Source organism: Populus alba, chromosome 1 (assembly GCF_005239225.2).
Source record: "Populus alba chromosome 1, ASM523922v2, whole genome shotgun sequence".
Taxonomy (NCBI): domain Eukaryota; kingdom Viridiplantae; phylum Streptophyta; class Magnoliopsida; order Malpighiales; family Salicaceae; genus Populus; species Populus alba.
The window spans coordinates 9304249-9319070 of NC_133284.1; the positions used below are offsets into that span (position 1 = coordinate 9304249).

The 14822-nt window shown below is 33.1% G+C and overlaps 1 protein-coding gene and 1 non-coding gene across 2 annotated transcripts; one reads left to right on the plus strand and one right to left on the minus strand.

Moving 5' to 3' along the window:
- Positions 1–2447: 2447 nt before the first annotated feature.
- LOC118033728 (BTB/POZ domain-containing protein At1g63850) lies at positions 2448–5269 on the minus strand. The gene is made up of 2 exons (XM_035038827.2): positions 4007–5269; positions 2448–3715 (listed from the first exon to the last, which is right to left on the minus strand). The coding sequence occupies exons 1-2, from the start codon at positions 5042–5044 to the stop codon at positions 2774–2776; spliced, it is 1980 nt and encodes a 659-aa protein (XP_034894718.1). The 5' UTR covers positions 5045–5269; the 3' UTR covers positions 2448–2773.
- Positions 5270–8024: 2755 nt separating this feature from the next.
- On the plus strand, positions 8025–8097 carry TRNAF-GAA (transfer RNA phenylalanine (anticodon GAA)). Its single transcript has one exon. It is a non-coding gene; the product is annotated as a tRNA-Phe (tRNA).
- Positions 8098–14822: the final 6725 nt, after the last annotated feature.

Here is a 14822-nt window from a genome sequence, read left to right on the forward strand (position 1 = left end):
CCTCTACTTTTAATTGCTCTATTTTTGTGCTTTATGCTTTTCTTGATTATTTTTTTATTGCAATTTCATCCCTTTCTATTTTGTTGCATTTTTTAATTCATTATTTGTCCTCATTGTTTTGATTGCTATATTCTTATCCTTCTCTTGGATTATTTTTTTTCAATTTTGTCCCTCAACATCTAATTTAATTTGGTTTTTTATCCAATTTTTTATCCTCACTCTTTCATTAATTTTTTAAATCTTTTTCTTAGTTTTTTTTTTACAATTTAACCCTTAATTATCTTCTTTCATTTTTTATATCATATTTGTCTGCATTGTTAGGATTTTAAATTGTTTTACAATTGGATATTTTATTTTGTTATTTATTTTTGGTGGTTACATTTCAACATGGCAATCCTTTATTAAAAATTGACTTCATGTCATGGATAAAATAGGTTAGTCAAGTTGATCATAGTTGTCTTAGATTTTTTTTCTTTATATTTTTTATGAATTTGTTTTTTTTTACAATTTCATGCTTTGGCATTAAATTATCATCCCTTGAGTTATGCAAGTTTTTTATTTTTTTTTTTTTAGGTTATCCCGGTTGCGTGTTAATCAAGTTAACCCGGATTAGCTTGGGTTTTTTTTTTTTTTTTTTTTTTATCTTTTGAGTTATACAAAGTGGGTGATTTTTTCAACTTTTTCATTATCAAATCCAACTCCATTCAATGCCGTAAAAACCAAAGGAAAGCATTGAACTTTCTACAAATGGGCAGGGCAGACCAGTTTTCTTAAAAGTAATCCACAACAACAATTATCGAACATCCTACCTCTTAGGAGTTGGAATCCCCTGCCAACAAATCTCCCGGGGCCATAGGATAAGAGCTGTGTAAAGGCTGGTTTCAGGATAAAAGGACTTAGTCTAGTGCGCAAAAGCTAGCCCAGTATACCCTGCGATTCAAAAAAAAAAATAAAAAAAATTGATAATAATAATCCTATCTCCTCGGCCTTGACGGATAATACTGGTTTGGCATGGACAAAACCAAGTAAATGTAGTTGAGAGTGTCTATACAAGGATTGTTGATCCAAAGATCGCACTCGCTAGAAAGGAAAGGCTCAGGCTGAAGAATGTGGTAAGAGAATAGGGAGATAACTGAGACAGGTGAAGCATATTGTGTGGTAAGAGATTTTCTACAGGTGAAACACAATGGGTAGAAGGAAAATGGGCTAATGGGGAAAGTGATGGTGTAGAATGAGAGAAAAATAGGGAGGTGGAGGTGGGTTGAGGGAGATGGAGGTTCAATTTCAGTGGAGCCGGTTCACTCAATTTCAGTTTTTGAAAACTGAACCGGATCGAATGGTTTTTCTTGTTTCTAAATTGGTTTTTTTCTTGGTTCAATTTATTTGATTTTTTTTCTCAATTGTCTTTTTTTTGTTTTTCTGGGTCTATAGTTTTTTTTAACACCCCTTTGATGCTATATGAACATCGGAAGAGGGCAGCGCTCACAAAACCTTATATTGAATTATTTTAGGAACCCTGGATTTTGGCATTGCTCTAGGAACCTTTTAACAGCTTTTGGCACAGGATTTTTATAATAAACAATTAGACTCTTAACTCAAGGCGGGAGATCGCACCACCACCTTTTCCTAGCACGTGTTTCCTGGAAATAGGAAAAGCTTCACTTTTTTAATATGGGATAGGAATCCCTCAGGAGGATAGAGCAAAATCAATAGCCATTCTGAAAATGAACCGGACAAGACAGTCACATAAATCCCTAGAGAAGTCATTCCCGGGAACTACGAAAACGAATCACTTTACTGATGTAATAAGAAAAGCATCCCCTAACGTGATTCAAATTCCAATGACAGCAGCCTTTAAGTTTCCGCGAGATCATCCAGTTACAAGTCCTTGAGATCGTTGCGCGTGATCATTAGTTTCATCATCAGGTACTCTTAACTTGTGTAAAGCTGGACGGTAGATTTGCAAATTGTCAAACCTTGACTTGAAGTCTAAACTTTGTTTCAAGATTCTCGACCACAGAGCATATACATGAGGTTTTTTCAGGCAACAAAGAAAGAAAAAAAACTCGCAGGTTCGCTTATCACCAGCTGAATCACGAATTAACGGGGTTATAAGAGATGAGATATGACAAGTTTCTACGAAGTTTAGTTCTGCCTGCTACTATTCTTAACCAGCACATAAATTCGCTAGTAGTAACACTGTGAGAGCACATTGCATTTCTCAGCAACTCTAATTATCCCATGAGTTAGCTGCATTGTGAAAGACACCAAGCAGTCCACAGTATTCTGTCATAAAACCAACACCGATCATGGTTTTCATAAAGAAGAAGAAGAAGAAGAAGATCCTTTCAGAAAAGTGAACTTCCACTCAAAACGATGATCATAATTTAAAGAACAAGGTTATATATGATGATTTGGATATATACCTAACCTAAAAAAATAACACGCAATAAGAAAGATAGGAATCGAATTAAAGTATCAAGTTGAACAAAAGAAGCAATCTCTATTAACGTTTAATCCCAATAAATTATGGAAGTTGCACCCAAATTCTTTCAATCTTCTTCCAGACTAAACCTGGGTAATTTTCAGGATTCAAAACACATCATCCACCTCTATGCAATTTGAACTCCAACATGAATTGTTGGTCCAGGTTTAGAAAGGAAGATGAATGAGAATCGATGATACGCAGTCAGGACCAAACTGATCACAACTGGCCAATAAGAAACCATCACCTCCTCACCATCATATCGTGCACTGTGGAAGCTCTAAATCTTTATGAGTTCTCAATGGTTGCAGTGGTTATTCTTATTGGCCGTGTCCTTTCGTGCTCACCACTACGTCTCCAAAATGCCCTCCTCCACCAAATCTCAAAACCCCTTTGTATATTAGGACAATCTTCACCAGAATTCAGAAACCGATCAAACCAAGCAAGGAAAATATCCTGCTGCCAAGCAAGCGGGAGAGTTAAAATTGTGTTACTCAGACCATCCTCGATCAAGTGTCGATCAAGGCCTTTTGATGCCCTCCTCATCCAGCCAAAATCATCATAAAATGGCACCAACCATGTCTGTAGAAGTAAGCATCTTGCTTCCTTTGATGCCAACAGCTGCCCCTTTCCGATCCCAACAAACAGCCTAGCTGTAACTCTACTAACCCCATACCTATGAACAGCTGGAATTTTAGAATGTACATCAGATAATTCAGATTGAGAGGCCCATGTTTTCAAAAATTCCTCAGCAATCTGTCTATCAATCAAAATATCCAAAATCCAATGCAAGTTATCTGCTTGTCGTGCAATCAGCCCAACGTCATTCAAATCCCCTGAGGCTGCACGGAGAAAGTGGTCTTGAAACAATTGCAAGCACCCATTGCAAGCCAAGTACAATGACTCTTTCCGAAGGTCATTCTGAGAAGAATTCTCGCGGAGCATCTTTGACACTAATCCTTTCATCTCACGCCTCGCTTTCTCATCTTTGCCTTCCAGAACTACATGTAAAAGCTTGAGAAGCACTTCTTCGTTGTCACTACTATCACCAGCTCCATGAGTAACTTCAACAGAAACCCTCTTCAAAACCTCGCCTGCTCCAACCCCTTCAAGGCGAAGCTCCGATAACAGCGAAGCCACCTTCTCTTCTTCATCCTCGGCCCATGGAGCAGCCTCTAAGTACTCCAAACAAGATAAAACCCCAGCATCAAAACCAATTGCTGCAGAAACCTACAATAGAAAAAACACAAAACTAACATATTAAGCACCTCAGAACCCTAACCAACCATCCATATTCCCAAAAATTCAATCAACAATAAAGATCAAAACTTTCAGAAAACAAAAAACAGCCTTCATTTCTTCAACCACAAAAAAATTATAACTAATAAACTTTTTTACTCTACTGATCTATTTCCACAGTTCCTCCTCAACTAAAATTATCAATCTAAAAAAAATACTAAATTTAGTTTCTATTTCTACGGTTTCTAACAAAAAAAAAAACAAAAAAAACAAAGACTTTACCTTTAAAATACCAAGAACTCTAGACACATCCTCTTTCATAAGCTTCCTTCTCAGATCCTTACAATACATTAACCTCAACGTCTCAATATAAACTTCAACATCGTCACAATCAGCAATCTCGACGACGTAAGGAGTCGACATTCTTTGTTGCTTATTAGACCACTTATCCGATAATTTCACTGCAAAAAACCGACTATGACCCACCAAGATCTGCCTATGCACATCCATTGAAACGCTAATCCCATCTTTAGAACTCAATGTCAACTTCACATCACTAGAATTCGAATCATTAAACTGATTACCAGGACTCCTGTTTCCTAAAATGTCAGTTATACGTTGCAAGATTAAAGCTTGCCTATCTTGAACCGACATTTGACTGCTCTGGGTGTTTCTGAAGCTGATATTTCCATTGTAGGCGTTAATGGGCATCTGGGTTATAGTTTTGGGTTGCATTTCGGGTTCACTAGCCATCATTTCAAAAAGGGTCGGGCTTGACCGGGGTTTATGATCAGGTGGTGGAGGTGACATAGGATTTAACAGACCGGCAGTGAGTGCAGAGTTAAACTTAGTAAAACTAGAAGGGAAAGAGGGGTGTTCATTTGGAGAAGCAACGTGGTGGTGGCCATTTGTCAGTGTTGTTGTTGTTGTTGTAAAGTCCATGACTGGTGACAGACTTCCTGGAGACAACTGGATCTTGAATTTTGAAGATAAAGTTGTAACCGAATCGAGTTGAGGACTCGGGTTGACGGGCAAACGGGTTTTTTGCGGAGGTGGTGATGGTGGTGGAGGAGGAGGAGGTGGGAGAGGTTTAGAAGCTGGACAGCACCAAGTGCTATCTGGGGAGACTATAGTTGGTGGGTCAAGTTTCCGGGTTTGGGCCAAGTACGCAGACCCAGAGTTATTATTTGTGGTGGCGGAGGCAGAGGAGGAAATGGTGGTTTCACGGTATTTACGGCGTTTGGGCTTGATGGGCTGAGCTTGGACTTTAATGTGCTGAGCTTTCGTGGTTGTTGTGGCAACAGTAGTAGAAGTGGCCATGGGAGTGATTAATTTTAAGCGTCTATATTTGTTGTCTTTTAGTTGAGGGCATTGGGCAAATGGAAGAGGGAATGGTGGGTGTTTTTTTTGTGGGGATTTAGATTACGATGTGAATTAAAAATGGCGATTGCTTCGAGACAGAAACAGCAAGGAGTGAATGATACGGCATTTATTTATGTGAACAACGAAGGAACTTTGGGTCTCTTTATACCTCACAATTCACATATGAGATGAGATCTAACCCTCCCTTCTGTCTTTGTTTGAACGTTGTACGAGAGTCGATTTCCCCTCCCTTTTCTTTTCTTTTTTGGGTGGTAAATTCTATTTTGGCCCTTACATATTAAGTAATGTTTTTATTTGATACTCCTGGTTTAAAATATTCCTGTATTAATCCTACAATCTGATTTTTAAAAAGAAACCTCAACGTGTATGTTTGTAATTAAATTCTCGATGATACACTTAAATGCATTTTTGAAAAAAAAAAACATATAACATGTGCATTTAATCTTTCATGAGAAATAAACTCTCTATTAAGCAGGTTAGATTGTTAAAGCAGGTTAGATTGAAATTTATTATTAGTATTATTGTCCACTAACATATCATTAAATCAAATCATTTTCTTATAAGTCTTAAGATGTGTTCGAGAATGCTCGTGTTTCTATTTTTATATACTTTTTAAAAATATTTTTAGTTTGAAAAAATATTAAATTAGTATTTGTTTTATATTTATAATTCTGATATACTGATATTAAAATTTAAAAAAAAAGTCATGTACCGCAATCTCAAAGACTCAAACACACAATTGTTCCCCTAAGGTGTATTGAATTTATTATAATTTTGATTAAGTAGCTCCATTAAATAGTTGACATGACTTGTTAATGATTTAATTCCTGCTTCCTTTCCTTTTATTTTTGATGCTCTTATCCCTTCTTCTCCTTCCAAATTTCTATGTATGTGAAAACATTCCAGGAAAACAAAAATGATTTTTTTTTTTTTTTGAGAAACCATAGAGTTTCCCTTGAAAATGTTAAACTAAGTATATAAGAATTGAAACATTTCGAAATCTAGAGGGGTCAAGATATAATTTTACCCCTGTGGGGGCGGGGAATGGAATGGAAACTGGAAAGGGTCTCTTCTGTGTTTTTTTTTTTTTTTTTTTAGAAAAAAAAGAAAAAAGGAGTCCGCCAGGTGAGCGGTGACTTTTGAATTTTTTAAACAACCCAGACAAAATAGGAAAAATGCAAAGAGAGGGCCCCCCACAGTCGCTGACAGTGCTTGATTTGTTTGATGATGCAAATGTGCTTGCGGAGGTGATGCCTTTTTCTTTGTTCGTTGCTTGAATTGGTGGGATTATGCCAGTTGTAATTGTATTCAATTAATATAAAACTTGGAATTTAATTAAGGATCAGTTATTGGGTGTGGCACCCACTTTTCTAGCCTTTTTTTATTTTGCGTTTTTATATTGTTTTTTAAAAAATATAAATTATTTTATTTAAATTATTTTTTTATTTTTTCAAATCATATTAAGAAGAAAATAAAAAAAATATTTAAATATATTTTCAATTAAAAAGTACTTTATATATCGAATTTAATTAGAGATGATTAGGAATAAGTGGTATTGTTTATTTTGTGGGCATGACTCGGTTAGGAAGGAAAGAGGGGTCCATGCTACCTTAACCTTTATGAGGTCTCATGTCATGCGTCCATGGATTGTTCTACAGAGGTCCACCCTTGCAGAAGAGATGCTGGGGCCATTTTAAAGATTGATGGGGTCAGCGTCTAGAGAAGGACAGACAAATAGAAACGGGGCCTGATGCCATATTTATTAAGCAGATGCACCAATGAGGTGGAGCTTTGAAGGCATGCTTGTGATTCTAATTTCATCTCAATAGAAAACAAGCATCGTCATATGTATCAAAGAGGGATGCCGTGAGTCTTGTGGTCGGTGTCTCCCCCCTCCCCCCCGTGAAGGCGTTTCTTCTCATGGGCTCTACGTATTTGGAGCCCTTGAAGGACACGCGGCTGAGAAAAGTCAAATCCAAAAAACCTTGAAGAGTGAGTTAGGACACTTCGTCTTGAGTGGGCCAATCATGGATGTGGGTCGTGACCCACGTTGGACATTTTGGTCAAGCTCGACAATAGAAAATGACATTGCATCCTTGCGAAGGAAAATGATGGACAGGATTGGATTGGATTAGATGGTAATCATCCTCCATCATGATCAAATCCATGATCACGAGTCTCAATCGTTGATAAGCGCTCTCGCAAACAAATTGGCTTTCCTGTTCCAGCCTCTAGGAGATTATGGATGCTCTTGATATATATATATATGAGAAAAGGAGAGAGATATGTAAAACTAAAAAGAAATATCAATTTAGTCTTAGACTTTTAAAAGTCTCGAATGTTTCCTACATTTCTAAATAATTTCCTTTTTTTCTAATAGTTTTTGTCTAATATGCGTATATTTTATGTATTAAAATTATATTTATTTAAAGAAAAATTAACAAAAAAAAAGAGTCAATGAATATCAACATTTTTGGTTTTTTGTGCATATTTATGCGCTAAAATGACATTGATTGAAAAAAAATTATTAAGATATTGATGAGTATTAATAAAAAGACTTGATTGAGAATATTTTTTTTGAAATATTTGGGACCGAAATAATAAGAGTTATAAGTTTTGAACTCAAATGAGAAAGAATGAATATATAGAGTTAAGACTAAATTGAGATTTTCCCTATGAATGTTAAGTGTTCTTGAAAAGATTAGTATTTATGAATCTTGATGGGTGCCGTGGGGGAATTGGAGTAATTAAGGCCTCTTGCTAGTAATTTTTTTTTTTTATTATTTTCTAGCAAAGAACTGTTAGAATTTCAATAGAGTAATAATGAAGTTTGTTGGCCTTTATCTACCTAAGAAATCCCAAGTTTATACACTTAAAGCTTGAATAATATATATAATTAGACCTCTGTAACACAGTTGCAGGGATAGCTCAGTTGGGAGAGCGTCAGACTGAAGATCTGAAGGTCGCGTGTTCGATCCACGCTCACCGCATACATAACTTATATTTTCACTTTTGGATCTTAGTAATGAAGACATGCTGAATGGGCCTTACTTTCCTGGACGTGGACCCAAAATGTACTGGACCCAAAATGAGCCTACCCATTATGGCTTTTGAATATTGAAAAGGCGAAGGGCCAAGTAGTCCGAGTTTTTGGATTGGATTATCAATTTGATAGCTTAAAGCTTATACTTTTCTTGCGCAATGATATAAGCAATGTCTAAATAGGAAATATGGGCCTCGATAATCCACCAAAATGATTTTGATTTTTTGAAACTCCATAGAGGTTTTAATGATCCATGAAAAGCCATGATCGATAGAGATATGGGCAAGCAAAATGTAACGTGATTTTAGCAGATCTGGAAGAGATATAATTTGGTTTACTTGGGCAATTTCATAAATGGCTGCTGCATTCATAGATAAGGGAATAAGATTGTGTCTTGTGTGTCACATGAGTTCATTTATAACTAGCCATTTAACTTGTTCTTCGAATTAGGTTATATATGTTTTTTCCAATATAAAAAAAATTGGATATGTAAGTTTTTTCGATGCCTGTTCTTACATGAAAAAAATTATAAATGTAAACTGAAAATTTTATGATAAAGGGTTAAATGAAAAAAAAATTTAACAAAATAAAAAAAAAAAAACTAGAAAGATAAGGACCGAATCAGAAAAAAAAAAATTAATACATAATAAACTTGTATTAAAGGATGAAATTCAAAACCAATAAAACTTCTATAGAAGATCCATGAAAAAAAATTAGAAATAAAAAAAATAAGAACCAAATCAAAAAAACAATATATGACAAATTGGAATTGAAACAAAAATTAAATATAAATAAAATTTTATAAAAGATTCAAGAGCAAATTTTTTTTTTAAAAAAATAATGAATGAAATTGAGGTTTTTTTTTTAAAAAAGAGCCAATGTATAATTTTTTGAGGGAAAACATATAAAAAAAGAAGAAGAAAAAAGGTCCTTTGACTGCAAATTACCCGACCGCTTGCGTCTCACACCATATAAGAAAAAAGACGATGTGGCAGTGCATTCAATAACATGATGGAAGGACATGTTTAGCAACCTAAAAACACAGTGTGCGTCTTCTTCCCGCTGGTACATGTATTGTATGAGCAATAGCTTTTTTTATTTAAATATTAATTAATCATTATAAAAATATCATATCGAGGAATAGTCATGAAAATAACAAAAAAAACATGTGTGTAAAGACCAAAATGTCCCCAAGCCAATGACTTGTTTTTTCTTGATTCCAAAAGTAAAATTGTTTTTTTATTGTAATTAAAAAACAAGAATAAACAAAAACAAAAACACTTTGGTAACACAAGTTTATTTATTTTAGAGATAATTTAAAGTTTTAATTTTTTTATGAAAACACGTATACCCTTTAACAAATCCTTTAATGATGATTTGGTCATCGAAAGGATTAAATTACCCGAACACCATAGCATCTCATTTTTCTCTCTCTTAAAGTTAAAAAATGAATTTTACTATAGTAACAAATAAATTTTTATGTTTGTATCTATAGTGTTTTCCACGCACGATAGGGTTTCTTTTAATTCAAGGGGCTAGCCCTAGAAAATATTACAATAGATGCACCTGAGAGGGGAAATAGCTAGCCGCCGTTGATGAAGAAAATCAAGCATGGAGGGTCACAGACTCTCACATGGGTTCATAAATGGCCAGATTGATGCACTTTTGGAGAAGACGAACAGACATCCCACATGGCAAAGATGGCCCACATTCTGACTTATGTCCCAGCTGATGTCGTTTTAGTCTTGAAATCTGCCATCGATCACTTTCGGCTTTCTGCGCTTCACGGGGTCCCAACCCCAAACATTGCTCTTGCAATATTCTCTTGCTCTTGACCTGAAGCATTAGATGAGTGCGTACGATCTCATCAACATTAACAAAGAAACCAGCACAGGAGGAGCATTTACTGTAAAAACGGTGTTTTTGTGATATTCTTACACATGTTGCACAACTGTGTTGTTTTTTAATACATGTCTGTCTTTCACTCAGGCTTCTTCATCCTTAATTTAGGAGAATTATTAGTGCTGTGACGTTTTTTCTCCCTCATTTAAATTTTTTTCTTCTCCTTTCTTGGTAGCCATCATCCCTCTGGACTAAAGATTTTCTTTGATCTGATTTCATGTGATCAAGGCTCTCTCTCCAAATCAATCTCAATTTCAAGTTTTAAATATATAGTTCATAATCAAAGGCAAACCCATAATGGTATCATCAATGGATGTTGTTAAATTGCAACTAACCCACCATCAAACACAATCTCATGTGTCTCGCAACCTCTTTCCAGACGAGTTAACATGATCTTAGATGAAAAAGAAGTAGGTCGATAGTTTTGTTTGTTTGCTTTTGTGATTTTCACCTCTTTTGATCTTATCTTTCTCTATTTTCTTTTTATCTTGGGTTTCTCTCGACCATTCTTTGGATGAGGTTCCACATAATCTATTATTTTCCCCTTCGTTTCCCACCTTCTCTATTATTAACAAAAAACAAAGTCTTTTACTAAATCTTGTGTATCTTTCTAGTGTGGGTGGGATGTATTGGTAGATGAGTTTGCAAAAAAAATTTAGGCTTTTGGCATGGTGGTTGTTCTTAGCAAATAAATTAAGTAAATTTTTATTCATTAAAGATTTATTCTTTGATAATTTCTTGATTGATTTTTCAGATCTTTATAAAACTAAATGGTCAATTCTTTGCTCGATTGGTTGATGAAACCAACATGTTTAAATAAAGCATTTCAATTATTCGACCACATGATACCTTATACTGAGTAATTTATGAGTTTAAAGTTTCAATCTTTAGATGTTTTAAAAATACAATAATTATATATATTTTAGGGTTGGGGTTAAGAATTGTGTTTCTTTTTCTATCTGAATTTACTTTATGGGTTTTGATTATTTGATATTGATCAATCAATAGATAAATTAGACAAATATTTTTTTTTAATTTCTAATTCTCATCATTTTACTCCTATATATATATATATATATATATATATATATATATATATATATATATATAATTAACATGCAACTTTTTACTTCTTTAATGTCTACCTGTCTATTCTATGTTCCAAGTAAGGAATGAAAATCATGCTCAAAGATAAAAATAATTGTCCAAGTTCTTTTATTTTCTAAATGAACAAGGAAATTGTAAATGCAAGTGAAGTATTAGCTAGAACATTGAAAGAAAACAGTGTGTTGCTTTATTTGAAGAACCCAAATATTAATGTTATCTCTACTTCATAACAAATCTAATTTTTCCTCACTCTTTCTCAACATCATTAACCCTGCAACGTACATCATGCATGAAACTAGTGTTAAGCTTAAAAAAGCTAAAAAAAGTTATACATAGTACATTATATATTGTATGATATAACTAAAATACTTGGGTATTTAACTGTGCATATTGTCATAGTAGACATTGAGGTGAGCTAACGTGTAAAAAGGGTAAAAAACAATTACCATTTAGTTTCATGGTAACTAAAAATCTTAACTAGTCTTTAGAGATCTTGGATAAAGGGCTAGTTATATAATAGGAAAGACAAAAACCATTATATACATCTTACCTTAAATGATATTTCACTATTTTTTTTAATGTGATGTGCCATATTTCTGTTTTTTAATTTTTTGGTAGCAACATCAATAGTTGTAAGTATCTTACGCCTTCATTTATGTCTCGCACTACTTTGTTTCACCCTTTTCCATGCCTATGACATTTGTTTTGCTTATTATCAGCCAACAACACAACTACATCTAAACGTTATTGTCCTTAAATGTTTTTAACATAATTTGAACATGTTTATTGTTAATAATCACTTTATAGTCGATACATTACCAATTTAATCATTTCTTTAGAAATATCATATTGCAATTAAGAATATGGAAGAATTTCAAGGTCAAGATAAAACACGTTGGACTAGAGAGATGTTACATATTTTTTGAGACATTTGTATCAAGGTAATTGACAAAGGCACGAGACCGAATACATATTTTGAATGAGTATTATGTTGTAAATATGATATTATGCTTACAAATATTATTGCAACAAACAATTTAGGCTTTTCTCGGGTAAATATGTTCGATTATAATAGGAGGATGATGGATTAAGGAATAATATTAATGAATATTTGAATCTCGAGGAAGGAAATGGAGATCCAAAGAATGATAGTTTACCAAATTTTATTGAGGATGTGAGTAACATGATAGCTGATGTTAATGTTGCGAATAGTAGAAGCAACAATACTAGTAGTGGGAAGATAGAAGCTATTCAACAATCAACAAATAAGAGTGAGAAAAAAAAAAAAGAGGTTTTGGTATGAGAACACAATGTTTTTCATGTGTAGATTGCTTAGTTGATAATGTGTCTAATACAAGTGATTGCACATCTATTTCTAGGGATAATAAAGGGTGCATCATATAAAAGGTGATTGAGGATTTTCGTTCTATGCAAGATGTTGCGTTTGCCAATGATAGCTATGTTTTTTCTACCAAGTTGTTCTTGGTTAGAAGTAGGAGGGAAATGTGGATAATAGTGGGTAGTAAAAGAAAATTTACATGGATGAAATTAATATTTAAAAGAAAATCAAACCTTAAGCCATGAGGTTAGGAGCAATCTCTTAATCTTTGTTAAATCTGAATATTTAAGCAATTTCTATATATATATATATATATATATATATATTTTTTCTTTTATGATGTTCATATTTTAGTTGTGTTGGTGGTAGATAAGTTATTACATTCCCCATGTTATAGTTTACTTGATTTGTTCATGTATTCATATAAATTTTCATGAGCTAACTCCTTTCTTTCTATTTTACGAAGTCTGGATTCATTTCTCATACGATTGCAATTCCAAACTCTAGAAGTGTCTTCACAAGCTCTAGAATTTGTAGCCATTTTAACTATGTAGAGCTTTCAAGAATTGGTGTTTATGCCGGTGCCATCTAAGTTTGAAAGTTATTGACAAAAAATGTGGGGCATGTGGACATAAATGGTGAACCTACGTTGAAGCCAAGTTTTAGCTAAATATGGATAAACTACTTGCTTTGGTTCCATCATCATGTAGGTGTGCCTTATAGTTTATATTGTTATGCTTGTAAAGTTTTATTTTTGTAGATTGGTTGGTGAACTGGTGGGTGCACGAGGTTGGCTTGGATTTGTATGTTGTACAAAATCAACACATGAAACTAGATATGTGAGTATATAATGTTTAGTTTATATATAATCATTTAAAATTATAGATTCATTGCAAATTTTCAATCATAACATAAAACAAGTATATATACAAAATAAATATTAAATCGTACATAAGAGATTGAAACAAATTTCTAATATGCATGCTAAAATATATATATTTAAAATAAAAGCATGTAAAGCACTTACTTGTTGAAGTTCTTATGATTTCATCAAGCTGAAATTTTTTTGTTCTTGTTAAGGATCAATCATTTGTCCTTAAGATTTTTTTACTTCTCGTTTAGTGCAATTTTGTTTCCAGTAAGTCAACAACTTCACTTTATTTAGATACACTCTTAAACAAGATCCAACGAACTCAAATAAATTATACTTGATATATCTTTATAAAGATCGAACCTAAGCTTTGAAGTAAAAGAAAAAAATAGAACATGTCTAAAAAAACCCAACAACAAATGAAGGAAAGAACTCAATAAATTTTATTGATACTTTTCTATCCATCCAAGGTACCTATTTATTGGACTTGGAAACCAAAATATTAATACACATAATTCATGAATGTCTATAATTTCTCATTCATTTTTAATTGGTTTTTTAAAATATATTAATATTTCATATTAAAATACTTCATGTTGGTTTAAAAAATCCAACATGGTTTTAACCCCAAATATAAGGAGACCTAACTTATAATTTGGCTTTAAAAGACCCATTATATGTTTTTTAAACCAAATTCCAATATTTGATACAAGCAATTTAATGTTTATGGAACATACCTAATGGTTCAATTCAAGGTCGTCATCCCTCATTCAAATACTTGTTTATATCCTAACTTAGATATAAAGTGGTGGTGGTAGCAGTGGTAAATGTTAAAAAATTGTTTAAAAAACTTGGTTCATTTGAGGCCAAGTTAAAAATGAGGTTGAAACTTTATTGAAATTTAATATTCAATATAAGCTATTTAACATGAAACTTTAAAATGATTTTAAAAAAATGTAGATGAATGAAAAATTAATTTTGAATAACTCTTAGTTGACATGTTTTGATGAAACCCAAAACCCTCTAAAAACTATATCCCATATTAGAAAAAAAAAATATTATTGTGATTTCATTTAATGGAAAGATGAAGAGTTAATATTAAGGCTAAAGAGCACTTAAGTTTTTAGAGGAGAGACACAACTTAAGTAAATTGAGTTTAGGTTTAAACTCACACATATGCACACACTGACCCAGGTTGAGGCATGGGTTTGGATTTATTATAAAAATATTTTTTTATGCTACAAAATGTTATTATTTTTGCCAATTGAGATTTAGGCTTGAGTTTGATCCCATGAAAAACTTATTTCTTTAATTTGTCTAGTCTATGAATATTAGAATTTGATCAGCTTTTTCAGAACTTTTTCAACAATACCTGAATAAATTTTTTAGCTTAAAATTCAACTGATTTTAATATAAAAAAATTCAGGTTTAATTTTGATTTTATGATGGGTAA

What these genes read in the sequence shown, in the direction of transcription:
- LOC118033728 (XM_035038827.2), bottom strand. Translation starts at nt 5,044, where the DNA reads ATGGCCACTTCTACTACTGTTGCCACAACAACCACGAAAGCTCAGCAC. An exon ending in GAGTTCTTGGTATTTTAAAG is followed by an intron (nt 3,716 to 4,006) that starts GTAAAGTCTTTG and finishes TTTCTATTGTAG; the next exon opens with GTTTCTGCAGCAATTGGTTT.